General features: G+C 57.1%; 1 protein-coding gene and 1 long non-coding RNA gene across 2 annotated transcripts in view; one reads left to right on the top strand and one right to left on the bottom strand.

The window, feature by feature from the left end:
* Positions 1–1,130: 1,130 nt before the first annotated feature.
* On the bottom strand, positions 1,131–3,557 carry LOC124964383 (uncharacterized). The gene is made up of 2 exons (XR_007104943.1): positions 2,911–3,557; positions 1,131–2,621 (listed from the first exon to the last, which is right to left on the bottom strand). It is a non-coding gene; the product is annotated as an uncharacterized LOC124964383 (long non-coding RNA).
* Niban2 (niban apoptosis regulator 2) overlaps positions 3,348–16,095 on the top strand; it is a 46,844-nt gene continuing 34,096 nt past the window's right edge. Inside the window, exon 1 of the mRNA XM_047524577.1 lies at positions 3,348–3,563. Within this exon, the coding sequence (XP_047380533.1) occupies positions 3,509–3,563 (55 nt within the window). The 5' untranslated portion in view covers positions 3,348–3,508. The remainder of the gene's footprint in view (positions 3,564–16,095) is intronic.

Raw genomic sequence — 16,095 nt, forward strand, 5'->3', positions numbered from 1 at the left:
CTCAAGGCCAGCCTGGGCAATTTAATGAGACCCTGTCTCAAAATCAAAATAAAGAGGGTTGGGGGTGTGGCTATGGTCAAGTGCTAGCCTAGTGTGCACTAGGCCCTGGGCTCCATCCTCGGAACAACAGAAACCCAAGCCCCTTCATAAGTCCCCTACCTGATGACTGTAACTGGCTTAATTTATTAACATGCAGTACAGAGCTGAGAACTCTTAAAGAACTTTACAGCTTTTCCCAGAATAAAGTAAAAAATGTCCCTTTCCAGAGTTCAACTTGCCTTCCCTTCCCTTCCCTGGGGGAGGTCTTCGAACAGCCATGTGGCCCAGGGTCCCACAAGAACTCTTCCCCCCCCCCCCAGGACTGGGAAATTGATCCCAGGAGTGCTTAACCACTGAGCCACATCCCAGACCTTTTTATTATTTATTTATTTTTTATTTTGAGACTGGGCCTCACTAAGTGGCTGAGGCCGAGTTTGAACTTGCAATCCTCCTGCCTCAGCTTCCTGGGATCATCGGTGTGCATTATCACACTTGGCTTATTCTAGAATTTAAATAAGGATTGCTGCATGCATGCAATGCAATATCATTTTTGAAACATCCTCAAGTTTAGGGCTAGGAATGTAGCTCAGTGGTAGAGTGCTTGCCTAGCATGCACAAGGCCATGGGTTCAATCCCCAGGAAAAATTCTCAAGTTTATTCAGCTATAAAATGGGCACAGTCATTCCTGACCTGGAAGCTGGGGGGCTGTGGGTGACAAGGAAGACCTTTGCCATGGCATCTGGTGTGTGGCATAAACAGCAGCTTTTCCTGAACCTGCATGGAGCAGGCTCCTCCTCACCAATCAGGTTTCCAGGTGACATCTCCCCCAAGAGGCCTTCCTAGGTGGAATTCCCCATACCCGTCACGGTATTCCATCTAAGATTTGTCTTAACCGAAGCCGTTTCATGTACGTTGTTTCTCCCTAGCATGAGACTATACGGAGGGCAGGGACCTGGACTGTCTTGCTATCTGGTGTGCTGACGTTCCCCAACGCCGCTCAGAATAGCACCTGACAGCCAGGGCTCCATACATTTGTTTTTTCATTTAAAAAATATCGAAGCATAATCGACGTACAATAAAATGCATCCATCTGAAGGTACAGTTTGGTAAGTTTTGACAAATATGCACTCCACCTCTCCTAGCAAACTGGACCAAGAGTTCGCTCCAGATCTTTTTCTAGGTATTACCTTGAGCCCCACCACCACCACCAAAAAAAAGAAAAAGAAAAAAAATATATATGTATATACACATACATATTCTTTTTCTTTCCCCCACATGAAATGAATCTCGAATTGTCAGGCCTGGCTCCAGGGTTTGGTGGTAGCCACTCAGAGGTATGCACAGCACTGCACAGTTTACAATGCCTTTCCACGTTTGCCACCATGGTTGCTTAGAGATGTTAGGTGACATGTGATAGGTATCTTAAGTCAAGAGAGAAGGCCCCTGGGCCTGGAGCCTGGCATGCCAGGAAGCTTGTGGGTGCTCCAGGTCAGGGGCTGCTTGCAGGTCTGCCTCTTCCCCAACTGGAGGCCTGGCTGAGCAGATGCCCTGGGGTGTCCAGGTGCCAGCCGGCCCCACCTGTCTCCTCCCTGGGCAGAGAAGGCCTTTCCTAGACTCTGTAGTTGGGGCCACGGGAAAGATGAAATGAGGTTCCCGAACGTGGCTTGCTTTTGGTCCTTCAGAGAACATGACACTGGGCGTCGGGAGACCTGGCCACTGGCCAGGTTTTGCCCAGGCCTTACTGTGTGCTCTTGGCAAGTCAATTGTTTTCTCTGGGCCACCTCTGTAGGGGAAAACTAGTAATCCCTGGCAGCTGACTTCAGTTCCACCTGATGATTCTCCACTGCTTGTCAGAGGCCAATCATGCTTCCCTTCTCCCTGGAATGCTGTTTCTCAGTATCTGCTGCCACAATTCTTGTTTTCCAACTTTTGGCTCTCGTACTACCCTCCATGACCGTCCTCAAAACAGAATGTTCTGCTCCTTCAAGTTTCTCTACGTTCTTGAGGACAAGGACTGTGAGGAATAATAGAATGACAGTTCTGTTTATTGAAAGATGACCAACCATATGCCAGGCACTGTGCCCAGATAACACGTGTTAAATGAGATAACGCTAGGCACTGTTATCTCACTTAATTTTCCCAACCTTGCCGCCTCCTTCTTAGTTGACAGATGAGGAAACTGAGGTTCAAAGAGGCAATGCCACTTGTTCAGGGTCCCAGAGGGTAGGGCAGCTTGGGTTTTCTCACCTTTTCATTCCCAGCATCTTGCAGAGGGGCTGGCACATGGATGTTTATCCTCTAGCTGCTGAATGACTGGTGACTGGAGGCATGAACGGGTCCCAGCCTGGAGGACCTGAAGTAGTGTTAACTGTTATCATTTGCCGCCTTATGCCAAAATGACGGTAAGAGCTGTCCAGCAACAGAGTGGAAATGCATGAAGGGGTGAGTGCTCAGTCACCGAGGACAAGCAAGTAGCAACTTGATGGCCCTTGACAAGGACACAGGGCAGACCTGAGCATCAGCAGCCAAGGAAGGCCTCTATCACCCAGTCCACTCCTCCGTGCCCTTGGGCGGTCCTGAAACTGAAACGCATTCCTCAGGTACTAGTGACCCACCCATGCCCAGCCGCAATGTCTGAGTACCCAAAGTCCATGCCAGCTCCTGGCTTTTCATTCCCACAATCTTTGGCAAACTGTAAAGTGCTATTCCTTTTTCCATTTCTAATTCGTCCTGTCCCACAAGCCGCCTCTCAAATGAAATGTCCATATGCTGGACCTGAGGAATCCTCGCCTGGCACTGGAGCCCGAGCCCTGCGCGTCCCCCCCGCCCCCACTTCCATCCGTAGCTATCATGCAAGACAGGCCGGCACACCTTCTGGGGTCGGTCGGTTCAAGGCCAGGGAACTCTGAGAGCGAGTGGCTTCCGGAGGGACGGGGCCGGCGGCACGGTGCAGCCTGCCTGCCGAGTGCTGCGCAAAAGCCAATCCCGCACGTCGGCCCAGGCGTCCCCATCCAGTGGCACCGGGAGGAGAGGGGACGGGAGCGGAGGGGAGAGACCAGGCTGGAGCCCCGAGCCCCGGTTCTTTCAGATCCCCCACCAGCCCCTTTCTTCGCTTCGGTCCGGGTGCGGGGCGCGCTCTGCTGGTCTCGCCGGGATGGCCCTTGCAGGGACCTTCTCTTTGTCTGGGTCTCCCGCGGTCCCGGCGTCCCCAGCTTGGCGCCCCGCCTGCCGCGGCGGGGGCGGGACGGGGGCGGGGCCGGGCGCGGGCGCGGGGCGGGGCTGGCGGCCGCGGCGGGCGGGCGGGACGCGCCTGGAGCCCGAGCCGAGGCCGTGGCCGGGGCGGCGGCTCAGCGGAGCGCGGGAGCGGGGCGGGGCGGGCCGGGCCGGGCTCCATGGCGCCAGCGGCGTCGGTCTGAGCAGCGCGGGCAGCGGCTGGCGGCACCGGATCGGGCCTCGGCTCCTCCTCGCCATGGGGGACGTGCTGTCCACGCACCTGGACGACGCCCGGCGCCAGCACATCGCAGGTGAGGACTGCGCGGCGCGCGCCGGGGGTTCCGCTGGGAACCCCCCGGCCACGCCCCCACCCGGCCCGTCGTCCTCGCCCGGGCGGGGGTCCCGGGAACGTCAGGCCTGGGGCCAGGCGGGAGCTGATGCGGACCGTGCCCTTGGTCTTGTTCCCTCGGAGACTGGGCGCCCTTCTCGTCCCCTTCTGAGCTCTTCCCGATTGAGCAGACTCGGATCCCGCCTTCCCTACCGTAACTCCGGTGGAGCCCGCCCCAGGATCCCCCACCCGTTACCCCAGATCGAGCGTCGAAGGGGTCGCAGCCTGCACCGCCATCCTGCCCAACTGCGTTCGAAGCCCACCCTGTACTCTCTCTGGAATTTGCCCCATGCAGCCAGATCGTCCTGACCTTCTTCCCTAGCTGCCCTGTCCCCAGCTCGCCCTGGCCCCAGCCCCGTACACGTGGCTATAGCTTCCAGAGGAAGGGCCCTTTAAGACCCAGGACGGATCCCGGAGAATGGGGCTAGCGATAGACGATAGACGGGATTCACTGGAGGGCGTGGGGTCCCTGTCCTTCGATTCAGACTCGGCAGGGTGCTGGCGGCAGCAGCCCTGAGGGACTGGGCAAGGCCAGAGCCAGCCCTTCCTTCAGCCAGCCCTGCTTCAGCCTGTCACTGCACCGTCGCCTCTTCTCCCAAGGGAGCTGCGCAGAAGGCTCTTGGGGAGACACAGGAGCTGCCCCAGGGTCCGGGCTCCTCCTAGAGAGTGGGAGGTGGGGTGAGACCCTCAGGCTGACTGAGAGAACCTGCTCTGGCCGCTCTTCTGGGGCAGCGAGGAGCCCTGGGTGGAGCTCCAGCGTTTGTCTCCCAGGTGTTGGGTCTTGGACAAGTCTCCTAACGTCCTGGCACGATGGTTTTCACCTCTTTGAAGTGGGGTCAGTGGTACCCTTATGATGGGCTGCTGAGAGACCCAAATAAGTCAGTTTGCTTGGCACATGGCCTGGCGTAGAGGGCACTGATATGGGGTGACAGGTGGGTTGGGTGGCAGCTCCTGTAGAGGAGGTGGTTTCTCTTGGCTTCTTTTGCCTGCCTGTCTAGTGGACCCCAAGTGTCCTGTGTGTGTGTATTTATCTTGATGTCCTGTGGAGTTTCTCAGTTGTTTTCTCCAGACAGCAGGGACCCCTTAAGAGCAAGGGCCAGGTGTCCCTTAACCTCTTGACCCCCAGTCCCCACCGTTGTTGGGCACAAGGGAGGTGCTGGGGGAGACCTGCCAGTGACTGTAGCCCTTGGCTGGTGGCCTGAGCTCTCTTTTGTGCCAGGCCTGGGGCTGGGCACAGGGGTGAGGGTGATGAATCAGACCCTCTAGCCTCTGACCAGCAAGGGTTAAGTCTGGAAGGCCTCTTGCAGGACAGGCCTGGACTCAGGGAGGAGGAAGGGCCTGGGCGGAGCTTTCCTGTCCTCTCCCTCTGGTGGCAACCTCCTGGGGCTCTGTAACAGTCCCTCCATTCAGGACCTCCTGTCGGGGCCCCTCACCAGGCTTGGGTGGGGTGTGCTGCCTTCGGTGGGGTTTTTCCTCCCTCCACGCCGGGCCCAGCTCTCCCATCTCCCTTCTCCTGGGCTGAGAGCTGCCAACCCACCCCCTGCCCCCCTGGCCATTTACAGGGGTGGAGACTGAGCCACAGAAGGTGAAGTGTCCGCTGCTGGCTACTGGAGAAGGCTGGGCTTGGTGGGTGGATGCCAGGCTGGAGAGGAGAGGGTTGCAGCCTCTCCCAACACTTTAGTGTTATTAATAACCCTCTCCACATGCCTCGGATTCCCGGACAGGCTCACCTGAGGGGGCTCCTGAAGTGTGGGGGTGGGGAGGGGGCCGGAAGGAGGGAGCCAGAGGAAACAGCTGCCCTGGAAATCTACTGGAGAGGAATGAGGCCAACCTTTGCCCCTGCAGCCATCCGTGCACCCGCCTCACCCAGCCAGGAGCAGTGGGTACTTCCAGAGCAGACAAGCAGAACTCAGACCTCTCCCTCCCTGGGATTGCCCCTGTAGAAATGGCACCTCTGGGAGCATCCCTTCCCACAGTGCCCTGAGCGCCCAGGCCCATTGGGGTGCTGTGGCTTGGCCTGCTGCCTCACGCTGCCCCAGCAGGTGCAGGTGGTTGCCAGCCTGCAAGTCCTGGCAGAGGTCAGGCCTGCTCCTGCCCATCCTGCTGTTTCTGCACCTTTCATCCTGAGATCTCAAAGCCTCTGGCAGGCAGGGGCTTGTTCCTGCACCAGCAGCCCTGGAGCTGTCGCAGGGTGGTTACCTCCTACCTAGTGAGGGAAGAGGAAAGAGTCCTGGCCTGAGTAACCTCAGGCAGCTGGGCTCCTCCACAGGTGAGGCAGTTTCCATACCTGAAGACCAAAGTCCCATTCAGCTCTGAGGGCCTAACCATTTCACATTTTCTCCACAAATCTCCTGACTCAGCCAGCTGGAGGCCCCAAGGTAGACTCCACAAAGCCTTAGCTGGCTTGACCTTGGGCCAGCACCTCAGTCTCAGTTTTCTTATCTCTAAAATGGGAATAATAATAGCAGCTGCCTGCTAGGTACTGCTGGGAGGATTTAATGAGATAATGCAGGTGAGAAGCTCAGCCCAGTGCTTGGGGCGGAGGAAGCGCACAGCAAACAGTTGCTGTTGTCTTTGGACACACCCTTTACTTTGTGTAAGTGGGTTCTCAGGGAGGAGGGTGAGGGGCTAGTGGTGGAGTTTGAAGGAGTCAGTTGCAGCTGTGTTTCTCAGAGGTTTGTCCAGTCCCTGGGGTCAGGATGGTCAGATCCCTGGCTTTGAGAATCCACCTGGGTTTTTGGAAGCCTTGCCTGCTCTGTTCCTTCAGCCTTGGCAAATATGTGGAAGTGATGAAGACTCTTCTGAGCAGGTCCAGATGCTAGGGGATATGATGAGTGGCAGCAGCTGAAACTTGGACAGGTTGCTTAGGACAGCCTCCCTTTCCCATTGGTCCAGGGGACAGGACTAGGGGAAGAGAGTGAGTTTGGGCCCTTGTATGGGGGTCCTGAGCTGTTGGAGGGATTCTATGCAAATGGTCTGAGCCTTGTAAACTGAGATGCCACAGGTGGGGGCGGGCTGGGGATGCCCCTCTGGTAGGACACCTGGCTTTGCCTGGGGTGGGGGAATCCCCTTCTGTGTCCAGGACAGCCTGGAGTACTCAAGTCAGCCCTCATAAGGTTTGCTTCCAGGTTTGCAAGGTTTTTTCTGAAAGGGTGGGTGGGCCGGCTTTCCCAGCACCTGTGCTCCCGGACGCCCCGCCCTTCTGCAACTCTTACCTTTCCCCTGGCTAGGTCTTTTCTTTTTTAATAGCAGCTTTATTGAGACATAATTCACTCAGTCTACAATCCATCCCAGAAAGTGTACAGTTCAGTGGTTTTTAGCGTATTGACAATTGCGCAACTGTCGCCACCCTCTATTCTAGAGCACTCTCATCACCCATAAAACCGGCCCGCGCCCACGGACAGTCTCTCTCCTTTCCCCCATCCTCCTGGCTCCAGGCGCACTTTGTCTGATTGCAAAAGTAATGCCTGCAGCAGCAGTGTAGGCAAGGAGAGCAAAAAGGAGAGCTCCCACCCGGCCCAGGGGCGCGCGTCTCTGGTCTTGGCAGCTCAGGAGGCTGAGGCAGGAGGAGCGCGAGTTCAGAGCCAGCCTCAGCAAAAGTGAGGCACTAAGCAACTCAGTGAGATCCTGTCTCTAAATAAAATACAAAACAGGGCTGGGGATGTGGCTCAGTGACCGCGTGCCTCTGAGTTCAATCCCTGGTAGCCCCCGCACAAAAAAAAAAAAAAAAGAATGAGAGTGCCTTCCATCTTCCTTCCCCTGCATCCCTCCCCGGGAAGAAATGGTTTGTGTGGCTTGTTGCCGATTCCAAACATACCTTTCCTGGTGTGCACACATTCACAGAGCTTTGTTTACAAAAGGAGGTTCTATTCTGTGTTTCTGTGGTTTGATTTTTTCCACTGGGTGAATGGCGGAGGTCTTCCCACGTGGGACTCGAACCTGCCCCTTTTTTCAGTGGTGGGCCCATGTGCCCTGGTAATGGGCATTTGGGTTGTCATCTGTGTTTTGCTGGTACGCAGGGTGCACCTTGAGCCTCCCTAAATATCCCGCACAAGAAGCTGGTATCAGTCCTCAAAATGGAATTCCTCGGGAACATTTTGATATATTGACACAAAGCCATTGAAAAGGTGGGGAAGATCCTTCTGCCAGACAAACCTCAGTATTGTCATTTGACGGAACCCGTGACCAGGCGAGCGCTCTACCACTGAGCTAGATCCCCAGCCCTTTTTGACAACCGGATAAGAGGAAAAAGGTATCTTGTTTATTTATTGAGCAAAACAAATAATGACTTTTTCCAAATTGATTTTAAAAATCTCCTCCTCCACACGCGGGAGTAGTCACAGTCAGAAGAAAAGGGATGCTGTTCTGCTTTCGGGGCCACCCTGCTGTAGTGCGGGGCTTCCTGATTGTCGCCCTGGGCTTTGCAGAGAGGCCTGGCAGCGGAAGCAGTGCCTGGGCTGCCCTCGACCTACCGAGGTCTGGGTCGGCCCCTGGGGTGAAGCGTCTGGGGACCGGGCTCCCTGGGGCCCGGGCTTACATAACGCCCTTTTGTTGGCTTTGACCCCGCCCTCCCCTCCACCCAGACTCCTGAGTCCTCTGCTCTGTTCCTCTGCTCCTGCCCTGGCCTGAGCTCTGACCTCCTGGGGGCCTCCCGCCTCAGCCTCCAGGCCTTCCCACACAGGATGCCAAAAGAGACCTTTCTCAGCCCAAACCAGCCAGCCTCCTCCCTGCTGCCCGGGAAAGACAGGAGAGGAGTCGCTCAGCACTGCCCGGCGGCCCCTCGCCCTCTTGCAGAGTTTCCCTCCCGTGTTTATTTTATGGGTTGCTGAGACTGTGACTCAAGCTTGGGTCTTGCTTCTTTTACTGAACGGTTTGTAATAAACATCTCTCCCAGGTCATTAAAGCCTTCCTGGAAACATTCCCAATGGCCGTATCAGGCATTTTCTTAACTTTTCCCCAAATGCAGCTTATTGGGTTGTTTCTTCCATGTTGGTTTCTGGGGCCAGCAGAGTCACCGTATTTGTTTCCTTTCCGGGCCTGGCCTCTCCCTGCCGAAGAAGGACATCGTGGACACCTTCTCTCCCTACCCTGTATCTGCCCCTCTGGGCATTTTGAGGGAGCCCTGGACACCTCTGAGTGTCCTTTCAGAACTGGTGGGCTTAAAGCAGCTGCCATGAACTGGGGACAGGGACCAATGTCCATGGCCTCTGGTTGTGTGGCCACGTGGCGTAGCCACTTCCCTGGCCTGTGGCACGCAGGGACTGATGCATTTCCTGTCTGAGGGTGGTGGTTGGCGGCGTGGGGAGGGGCAGTCATCAGGCTCTGAGTGATAACCGAGACTAGCTGTCTTTTTTTTTTTTTTTTTTTTTTTTTTGCGGTGCTGGGGATGGAACTCGGGACGTAGCACATGGTACACAAGTTCTCTACTGTTAGACATCACCCCAGCCCCCTGATCTACTTCTTTAGATATAGGGGATGGGTAGATCGGAACTCCCGGGTATCCCACAAAGTAGGCAGGTCACCTTAGGGGCAACCTTCACCTGCTCATGAATACATCTCACATTAGCAGTGAGGGTTGCTGTTTCCCTTACTCATAAGAGAATACTAACTCTCCTTTAACTGAGCACTTACTCTGTGCCTGGCTTATCTCATTGGATTCTCACCTCAGTGGCAGGCCAGGACCTGGGCATTCCTGGTCTGAGCCACTAAAGCCATGCTCCACTATGGCCGTATAGCTCCTGGTGCCCAGGTTGGTCAGGGGGTCAATGTGGAAAAGGCCCCTAAGAGAGGCAGATGCGGCCAGGGCAGGGAGGCGGAGAGGAGCCGAGTGGGAACCCAGTGGGAACGGAGTGGCATGTGTCAGAGGCTCCCGTAGGCTGCATAAATATATCCCACCCGTCATTACTCAGTGAGGTGCCCAGTCTCTCTTTGACCCGTCCTGTTTTCCTTCCATTCACCCCCTCCTCCTCCGCAGGCAGAGCCCGTGACTCATTCCACTTGGTCTCCTCGAAGCAGGATGAAGCATCATCCCTGTGGCCGCAGAAATTCCTGAGCTGGTTTTCCTTCCCCTGCCCCACCCCGTCCACTTCCCTGCCTGAGGAAGAGGGGTTTTCTGAAGCTGGACTGGGCAGAGTTGTAGGAGGGAGGAGGGCAGAGGCCCGGGTTTAAAACCCTCTGGGGTGAGGCAGAGCCTGCGCCCCTCCTGGTAGAGTCTTGGGGCCTGAGTCACAGGAAGCTGGGATCTTCTGATGGCACAGATTTTAAAACTGGAAGAACAGGAAGTGCCCGCCTGTGAGGGAACCTACCCCACCCCTGGGACCAGTCCCCTTTTGGAGATGTGCTGCCCAGGCCCGTGGGGCTGAAGGGACCTGCCTGGTGACCGCGGGTGGAAATGCTCTGCAGCCAGGTGGCTTGGACTCTAGTCCTGACTCTGCCCCTAGAGGGACTGGTGTTTGGGGGCAGATGGGACCCTTTCTGAGCCTCAGGTTCCCCTGTAAAAGATGAGGACAGTTCCACCATCTCGGTGTGAGGATTAAGTGTGACAGTCCCTGGACAGTGCAGCACGGGGTCAGTGGGGGGTAAGAGTACTGTGAGTGACAGTTTTTGCGCTGTGACTTTCTTGAGCAAACTGGATACCCAGGCAGATATGCCAGATCTGACCTGCGGCCTCATGCACGCCCAGCAACCTGCCATGCACCTTGGAAGGTGGACTAACCCCAGTGCGAGGAGCACCCTCTGTGTTCCTGAGCACCTGGGGTGTTTGGCATGTACCTGCAGGGCTGTGACACAGGCTGAGGTTACACGTGGGGGTCAGTCGGGCAAGAGTGTCGTCCACTCGGTGCCAGGCAGTGGGCAGGACAGGAGGGATAAAAGGGTGAAAAGACAAATGGGACCGCACAGCCCCTCACCTGACCATGCGTCCAGAATTACACTTGTGAACCTTGAACTGGGACCATTGACCCTTTGCTGTGTGACTCTGGACCAGTGGTTATGCCTCTCTGTGACTTTTCTCCTTATCTGTAACCTCAAGACCAATATCTGCCCTTGGGAATTCTCTGCCTGTGCAGCCCTTTCCGAGGGGTCTCAAGGTGCCTTCTAAGAGCAGGAGGAGGTGGCTTCCTATGTGGCAGCAGGGGCACAGGCCTGTGAGGCCTTCGGGGTGATGAGCTCTGGCCCAGACTCCTGTGGTCCCTCTTTCGTCTGTTCAGCAGTGGTTCGGAGCCCCGGGGGCTCAGCTGACAGAACACGAGTCCAGCACTGGCCAGGCCCGGGGTTGGGTCCTCAACACTCAAAAGCAAAACGTTACGGAGCCCTTACTTGCCAGGCCTGTGCTGGGGACACTGACACAGGCTCCTCCCGCGCTCCTGCCCGTGTGTGCTCCCTGGCTGGCTGTGCCTCTTCAGAGCATGGCTGTTGTCAAAGTGAAGCTTTAAGAGAGACCCTGGCCCGGGCGGGAGGGCGGGCCTGCCTCAGGGGTGGAGGGAGCCAGGCGCTGGCCTTGGAGAGAGAGGGCTTCTGTCTGGGTGCTGGGGAGGCTCTGAGGGCGTCAGGTGGAAGTAGTACAGGTGGAGGTGGGGTGGGGTGGAGTCAGGGACCTGTGTGTGGGGTCGTGAAGTAACCCGGCCTCTGACGGTGACACGAGGTGGGGGTTGTCTGACGTCCTTTGACTTTGATTTCGGCCCTGCAGCGTCGACAGATCCCATAGGGTTTGGGGGTTATTTTTCAGTACTGGGGATTGAATCCAGGGGTGCTTTACCGCTGAGCCACACCCCCAGCCCTTTTTGTTTTTTATTTTGAGAAAAGGCCTTGCTAAGATGCCCAGACTGGCTTTGAACTTGTGAGCCTCCTGCCTCAGCCTCCAGAGTCACTGGGTTGACAGGTCCTGCAGCCTCTGTTCCCAGTGATGGGAGGAGGCTGTGTGTCTTCTTGGGCAGCCAGAGCTTGAGAACCTTCCCTTCCCAGGGCGGAGGAGAAAGAGGGCTGGATCTGAGCACCTGGTTTTTTTTTTTGTTTGTTTGTTTTGTTTTTTTTTGCGGTGCTGGGGATCGAACCCAGGGCCTTGTGCTTGCAAGCAAGCACTCTACCGACTGAGCTATCTCCCCAGCCCTGAGCACCTGGTTTTGAAATCCTGTCTCCACTACCCTGTCATCTGGAGATGCCCTCCCTTCTCCAGGCCTCAGCTTCCTCGTCTGTAAGGTGGGCATAATAGTAGCCCAGTTCTGCTAGGTCATTGGGTCAGTGAGGTGATGTGGCTGAGGGCTTTGATTTTTCAGGGAACACCGGCTCCTGGTGTTATTACTGAGTCCACAGTAGGACATTGACTGAGGGAACCCCTCCTCTTAGGGACTTCAGAAGTATAGGGTGTGGCTGAGACAGAAGGATCACAAGTTGGAGGACAGGTTCAGCAGTTTAGTGATACCCTGTCTCAAAATAAAAAAATAAAAAGGAAGCCAGATGTGGTACATGCTTGTCATCCCGGTGACTTTGGAGGCTAAGGCGGGAGGATTACAAGTTCAGAGCCAGCCTTAGCAACTGAGGGAGGCTGTTCCTCAAAGTAAAAAATAAAAAGGACTGGAAATGTAGCTTAGTGGTTGTGCCCCTGGGTTCAATCCCCCATTACTCCCTTTCAAAGGGACCTGAAGCAGAGTGCTGGGTGTGGGGTTCACGGGCAAGAAGGGGGGATCCATTGGACACCTGGGTATCCAGGAGGGAAGAGGAAGAATGAATTGTGGTTTGCAAAATGCAAATCCCACTCTACACCTCGCCTACCAAGGACCCTTCGTGGGGTGTGGGCTGGGAGGCAGGTGTCCCGATGGGGGCAAGTTCTCTGCCCATGTGCTGGTCCTCCTCACTGCCTGCCTGCTGGCCCCGGGCTGAGTGGAGGTGCAGAGCAGGTAGGACAGGTGTCTGTTCATGAGGTGGCCTTGCTGTTGAAGGAAGAACTCGCTCTGAGAGCTCTTGTGCCTGGGGATGAGGCAGCAGCCTGAGCCCTGATCTCATGGAACACACTGGCCGAGGAGCTTGCGAGAGCTGTGTTCTGTTACAGAGACAGTGCACGTTGGTGTCTTCCAGAGCACAGGTGGCCTTCCACACTGGGCCCTGCTCAAGAGGGAGTCTGTCTGGCCTTGACTGGGTGGCGGTAGGGTTCCTGCAGGGGAGACTGTGAGGCCTCGGGCCAGTTGCTCTTCTCCAACCCTCAGTAGTAAGACGGGACTGGTGATCCCCGCCTCTGAGGCGTTCGAAGGTTCTGGAGGATGCACTACCTAGTTCCTGGCCTCTGAAGAGGCGCTGCTTTTTGGTGGTGCTGGGGATTGAACCCAGGGCCTTTTTCATGCTGGGCAAGCACTCGACCCTCTGAGCTGTATCCCAGGCCCAGTCCCTGGCCTCTGTAAGTGGCGGCTGCGCCTTGGCTGCATTCCTGGGGAGCCGTGTGGCATTGGCCCTGGACTGTCAGGGATTTTAGGGTGAGCCAGACATGGTGGAGGGGGAGCCCGCTGACAATTACACTTCTGTTTTGCCTTTTTTTTGTGAGAGGATAGTGTTCTCCGGAAGGTGACTGGGTGGAAAGAAAACAGAGCTGAGTCTTGGGGAGTGTGGGCCTGACTCTCGTGGAAGGTGCTCTCTGAAGACTGGGCCCATCAGTCCGTGCCTGGGGCTTGGAGCAGCTGATAGGCAGCGGCTGATTTTCTTTTTCTGGCTCAGACCTTTCCTCAAGCAGGACGGTCCCTTTGAAGTCATCTGACCAGCCCCCTCCTCCTTTTCGTTACTGAGTGGGCAGAGGCCCAGAGAGAGACACGGACATGCCCAGGATCTCAGAGCTGCAGGACCACGCGGGGAACCAGGGCTCCCGATGCCGGGCCTTCTTCCCCGATGGACAGCCCAGACAACAAAGACGGGTCAGCAGGCCTGATTGGGCTGGGAGGGGCCGCCGAGGTTATAATTTTGAAAACTGAGTAAACAAACAAGCCCTCGGTGAGAGAAGCAGCCCTGTGTGCGCCTCATAGATAGACCTTGTCTCAGGACATAGCCGGGCCTGTCCACACAGACAGCGAGGTGCTGTGTCTGGTTAAAAATAGCCAGAGCCTCTCCTCTCCACCCCACTCCCATATTTAAGGCTGCCAGGAAAAGGGGAGGGGGAGATGGCAGCCCTTCCGTTCTGGGAGTGGCCCAACCCCCCTGGGCTCACACTGGGACAGGCTGGGAGAGTCGCAGCTCATTGGGTAGCTTTGGCCAAGGTGCGGCTCCCCTCTGGGTCTCGTTTCCCCACTTCTGAGTGGGGATGAACGAGCAAGGCCTCTCTCTCGCCTCGACCTGAGGCCAGCTGGGATCCCAGAAGCTCTTCATTTCTCTTTGGCCGGAGGCAGGCGCCCCTCCTCTGAGCAGAGGGGTCGCTTTCTCAGTGACCCTAGGCTGCCTGGTCCTGGCAGGCTGAACCTCCAGCTCGGGCCGAACCAGCCTGCGTGGCTCGGCTTTCCTGTTTTCCGGTTGCGATGGTGGTGCAATCTGAGAGAAGCTGCTCTGGGTCCTGCCCTGCAGGCTGGGGGCTGGGCGACTCGCCTGGCCTGGCTCCCTCAGCCCGGGGAGGGCCCAGCCTACCCAGCTGACTTCCTGTGCAATTGGGGACCAAGCCCCCACCTCCCTCCCTCTTCCTGCAGTCTCCTGGATGACTTCTAAGAGTCCGGCTCTGTGGATGGGAGACCCTCTAGTCTCAGGCCTGTGTGGTCTGAGGCCTCCACTCTGGGCCTCCGTTTCCCCGGTGGCTCAGTGGAGGGGTTGGTGAGAGCCACTGGAAGTGACGTGACCTCACTGGTTACCCTGAGTCACCCTCCTTCAGGCTCTTCCAGGCCTTCCGTACCCTGGCAGCTGGTGGACCCCTGACTGCCACCGTGCAGCCCTTCTTACTTGGTTGAGATTTGAATTCTGAACCGAGTGAGCACCAGCGGTTTTGGTCCCCAGGGTGTGTGGGCTCGAGGGTGGCAGCGTGCTCCACCAACGACTGGCCAGGTGCCCCTAGGCGGTTACTGTAGCTCCTCGCGCCTTCATTTCATGAGCTATAAAGTGCAATGATGATGACACGTCACTGGTCGCTGGTCGTAAAGGCCGCTGCATTATGTGGTGGGGCATGGTGGACGCTGCCGTCGGGGACCATTGGGACCATTTGTCCACGTGAGCCTCTTCGCTCCCTGGTGGTCAGTGAGTGGACGATGCCACTGCAAGTGCCCGCGGCCCCGCAGCAGGGCCCCCAGTCCCTGGGAGGTGCAGCTCGTGGGGGGCTGGGGGGCCGAGGGGCGGGGTGGGCGCCGCAGCCTGGCACTTCCCCCTGCCCATGGCGCAGGAGTGGCGTGGCCCCGCGGGGTTGGAGACCGCAGGGCAGCGCGTGCAGCCACACTGGGCTTCCTTCCTGCCCTGTGAGCCCTCGACGTGACTCACGGGCTTTCAGCCTTTGTTCTGTCCTTGGGCCCGAGGGGGCGACCGGGGCAGGCATTCACTCAGCGACTTTCCCTCTGGGCTCCTGACCCACTCTGTTCCTGGCCGAGCCCCTGTTGAGACAGGCGGCGGGGGGACCCTCACCCTGGTCCTGGCACAGGTGTCACGTGGACCCCGAGCCCCCCGTGTGCTCGGCCCAAGCTGGCAAACAGCTCAGCCAGGCCTGCCCGCACAGTGCTCCTGGCCTGGCACGGGAGAGAAGCCAGTGGTCACCAGCCAGTCATTAATGACTTAATTATCAGAGGGCGATTGCCATGAAGAAATGACAGCTTTCTGGAGAGTTCCAACGGTCCCATGGGATCTTTCCAGCAATGCCCGTTATTTGTCCCCCTGTTGCAGAAAGGCTCCTGGTGGCCTGGGTTCTGCCGGGAGAGTTGCAGTGTGGGCTGCTTGTCACCATCTCAGAGAGGCTGTGCTGCTGGTCCCATCCGGGACCCCAGGGTGGGTGAGCCATTGTCTGGGTCTTAACCTTGGGATTGCCGCACTGCAGTGCCGAGCCAGGGTTGTAACTTCAGACGCTTTCCTTTGTGTGTCCCTGGACAGAAGGATGGGACAGAGCTGCTGTGGCTGATGCCTCGGGTCCTTCTTCTCCTACTTAATCTCAGACAGGCCTTGCTAAGCGGCCGAGGCTGGCCTCAAACTTGCAGTCTTCCTGCCTCAGCCTCCCAAGTTGCAGGGATTCCAGGCGTGCCCCACTGCACCTGGCCGCCATGGGTCCTTCTAAAGGCCAGGCAGGAACTGGTGGTCTGAGGAGGCTGGTCCTTCCCCTCCTCAACCCGTTAGCAGGAGGGGCCCCAATGCCTGGGTGAAACCCTCCTGGCCACTGTACCTGGGGAATTTACCCTGTTGATAGGTAACCAAATAATACGTTCCTGGCCTTGGTTAAAACGGGAAGTGGGAAAGAGCGTGACTTGGTGCTGGGGCTGGAACCGAGGGCTTCCGTGGTCTAGGCAAGTGCTCGCCACTGA

This window comes from Sciurus carolinensis, chromosome 14, assembly GCF_902686445.1.
Source record: "Sciurus carolinensis chromosome 14, mSciCar1.2, whole genome shotgun sequence".
Lineage (NCBI taxonomy): Eukaryota > Metazoa > Chordata > Mammalia > Rodentia > Sciuridae > Sciurus > Sciurus carolinensis.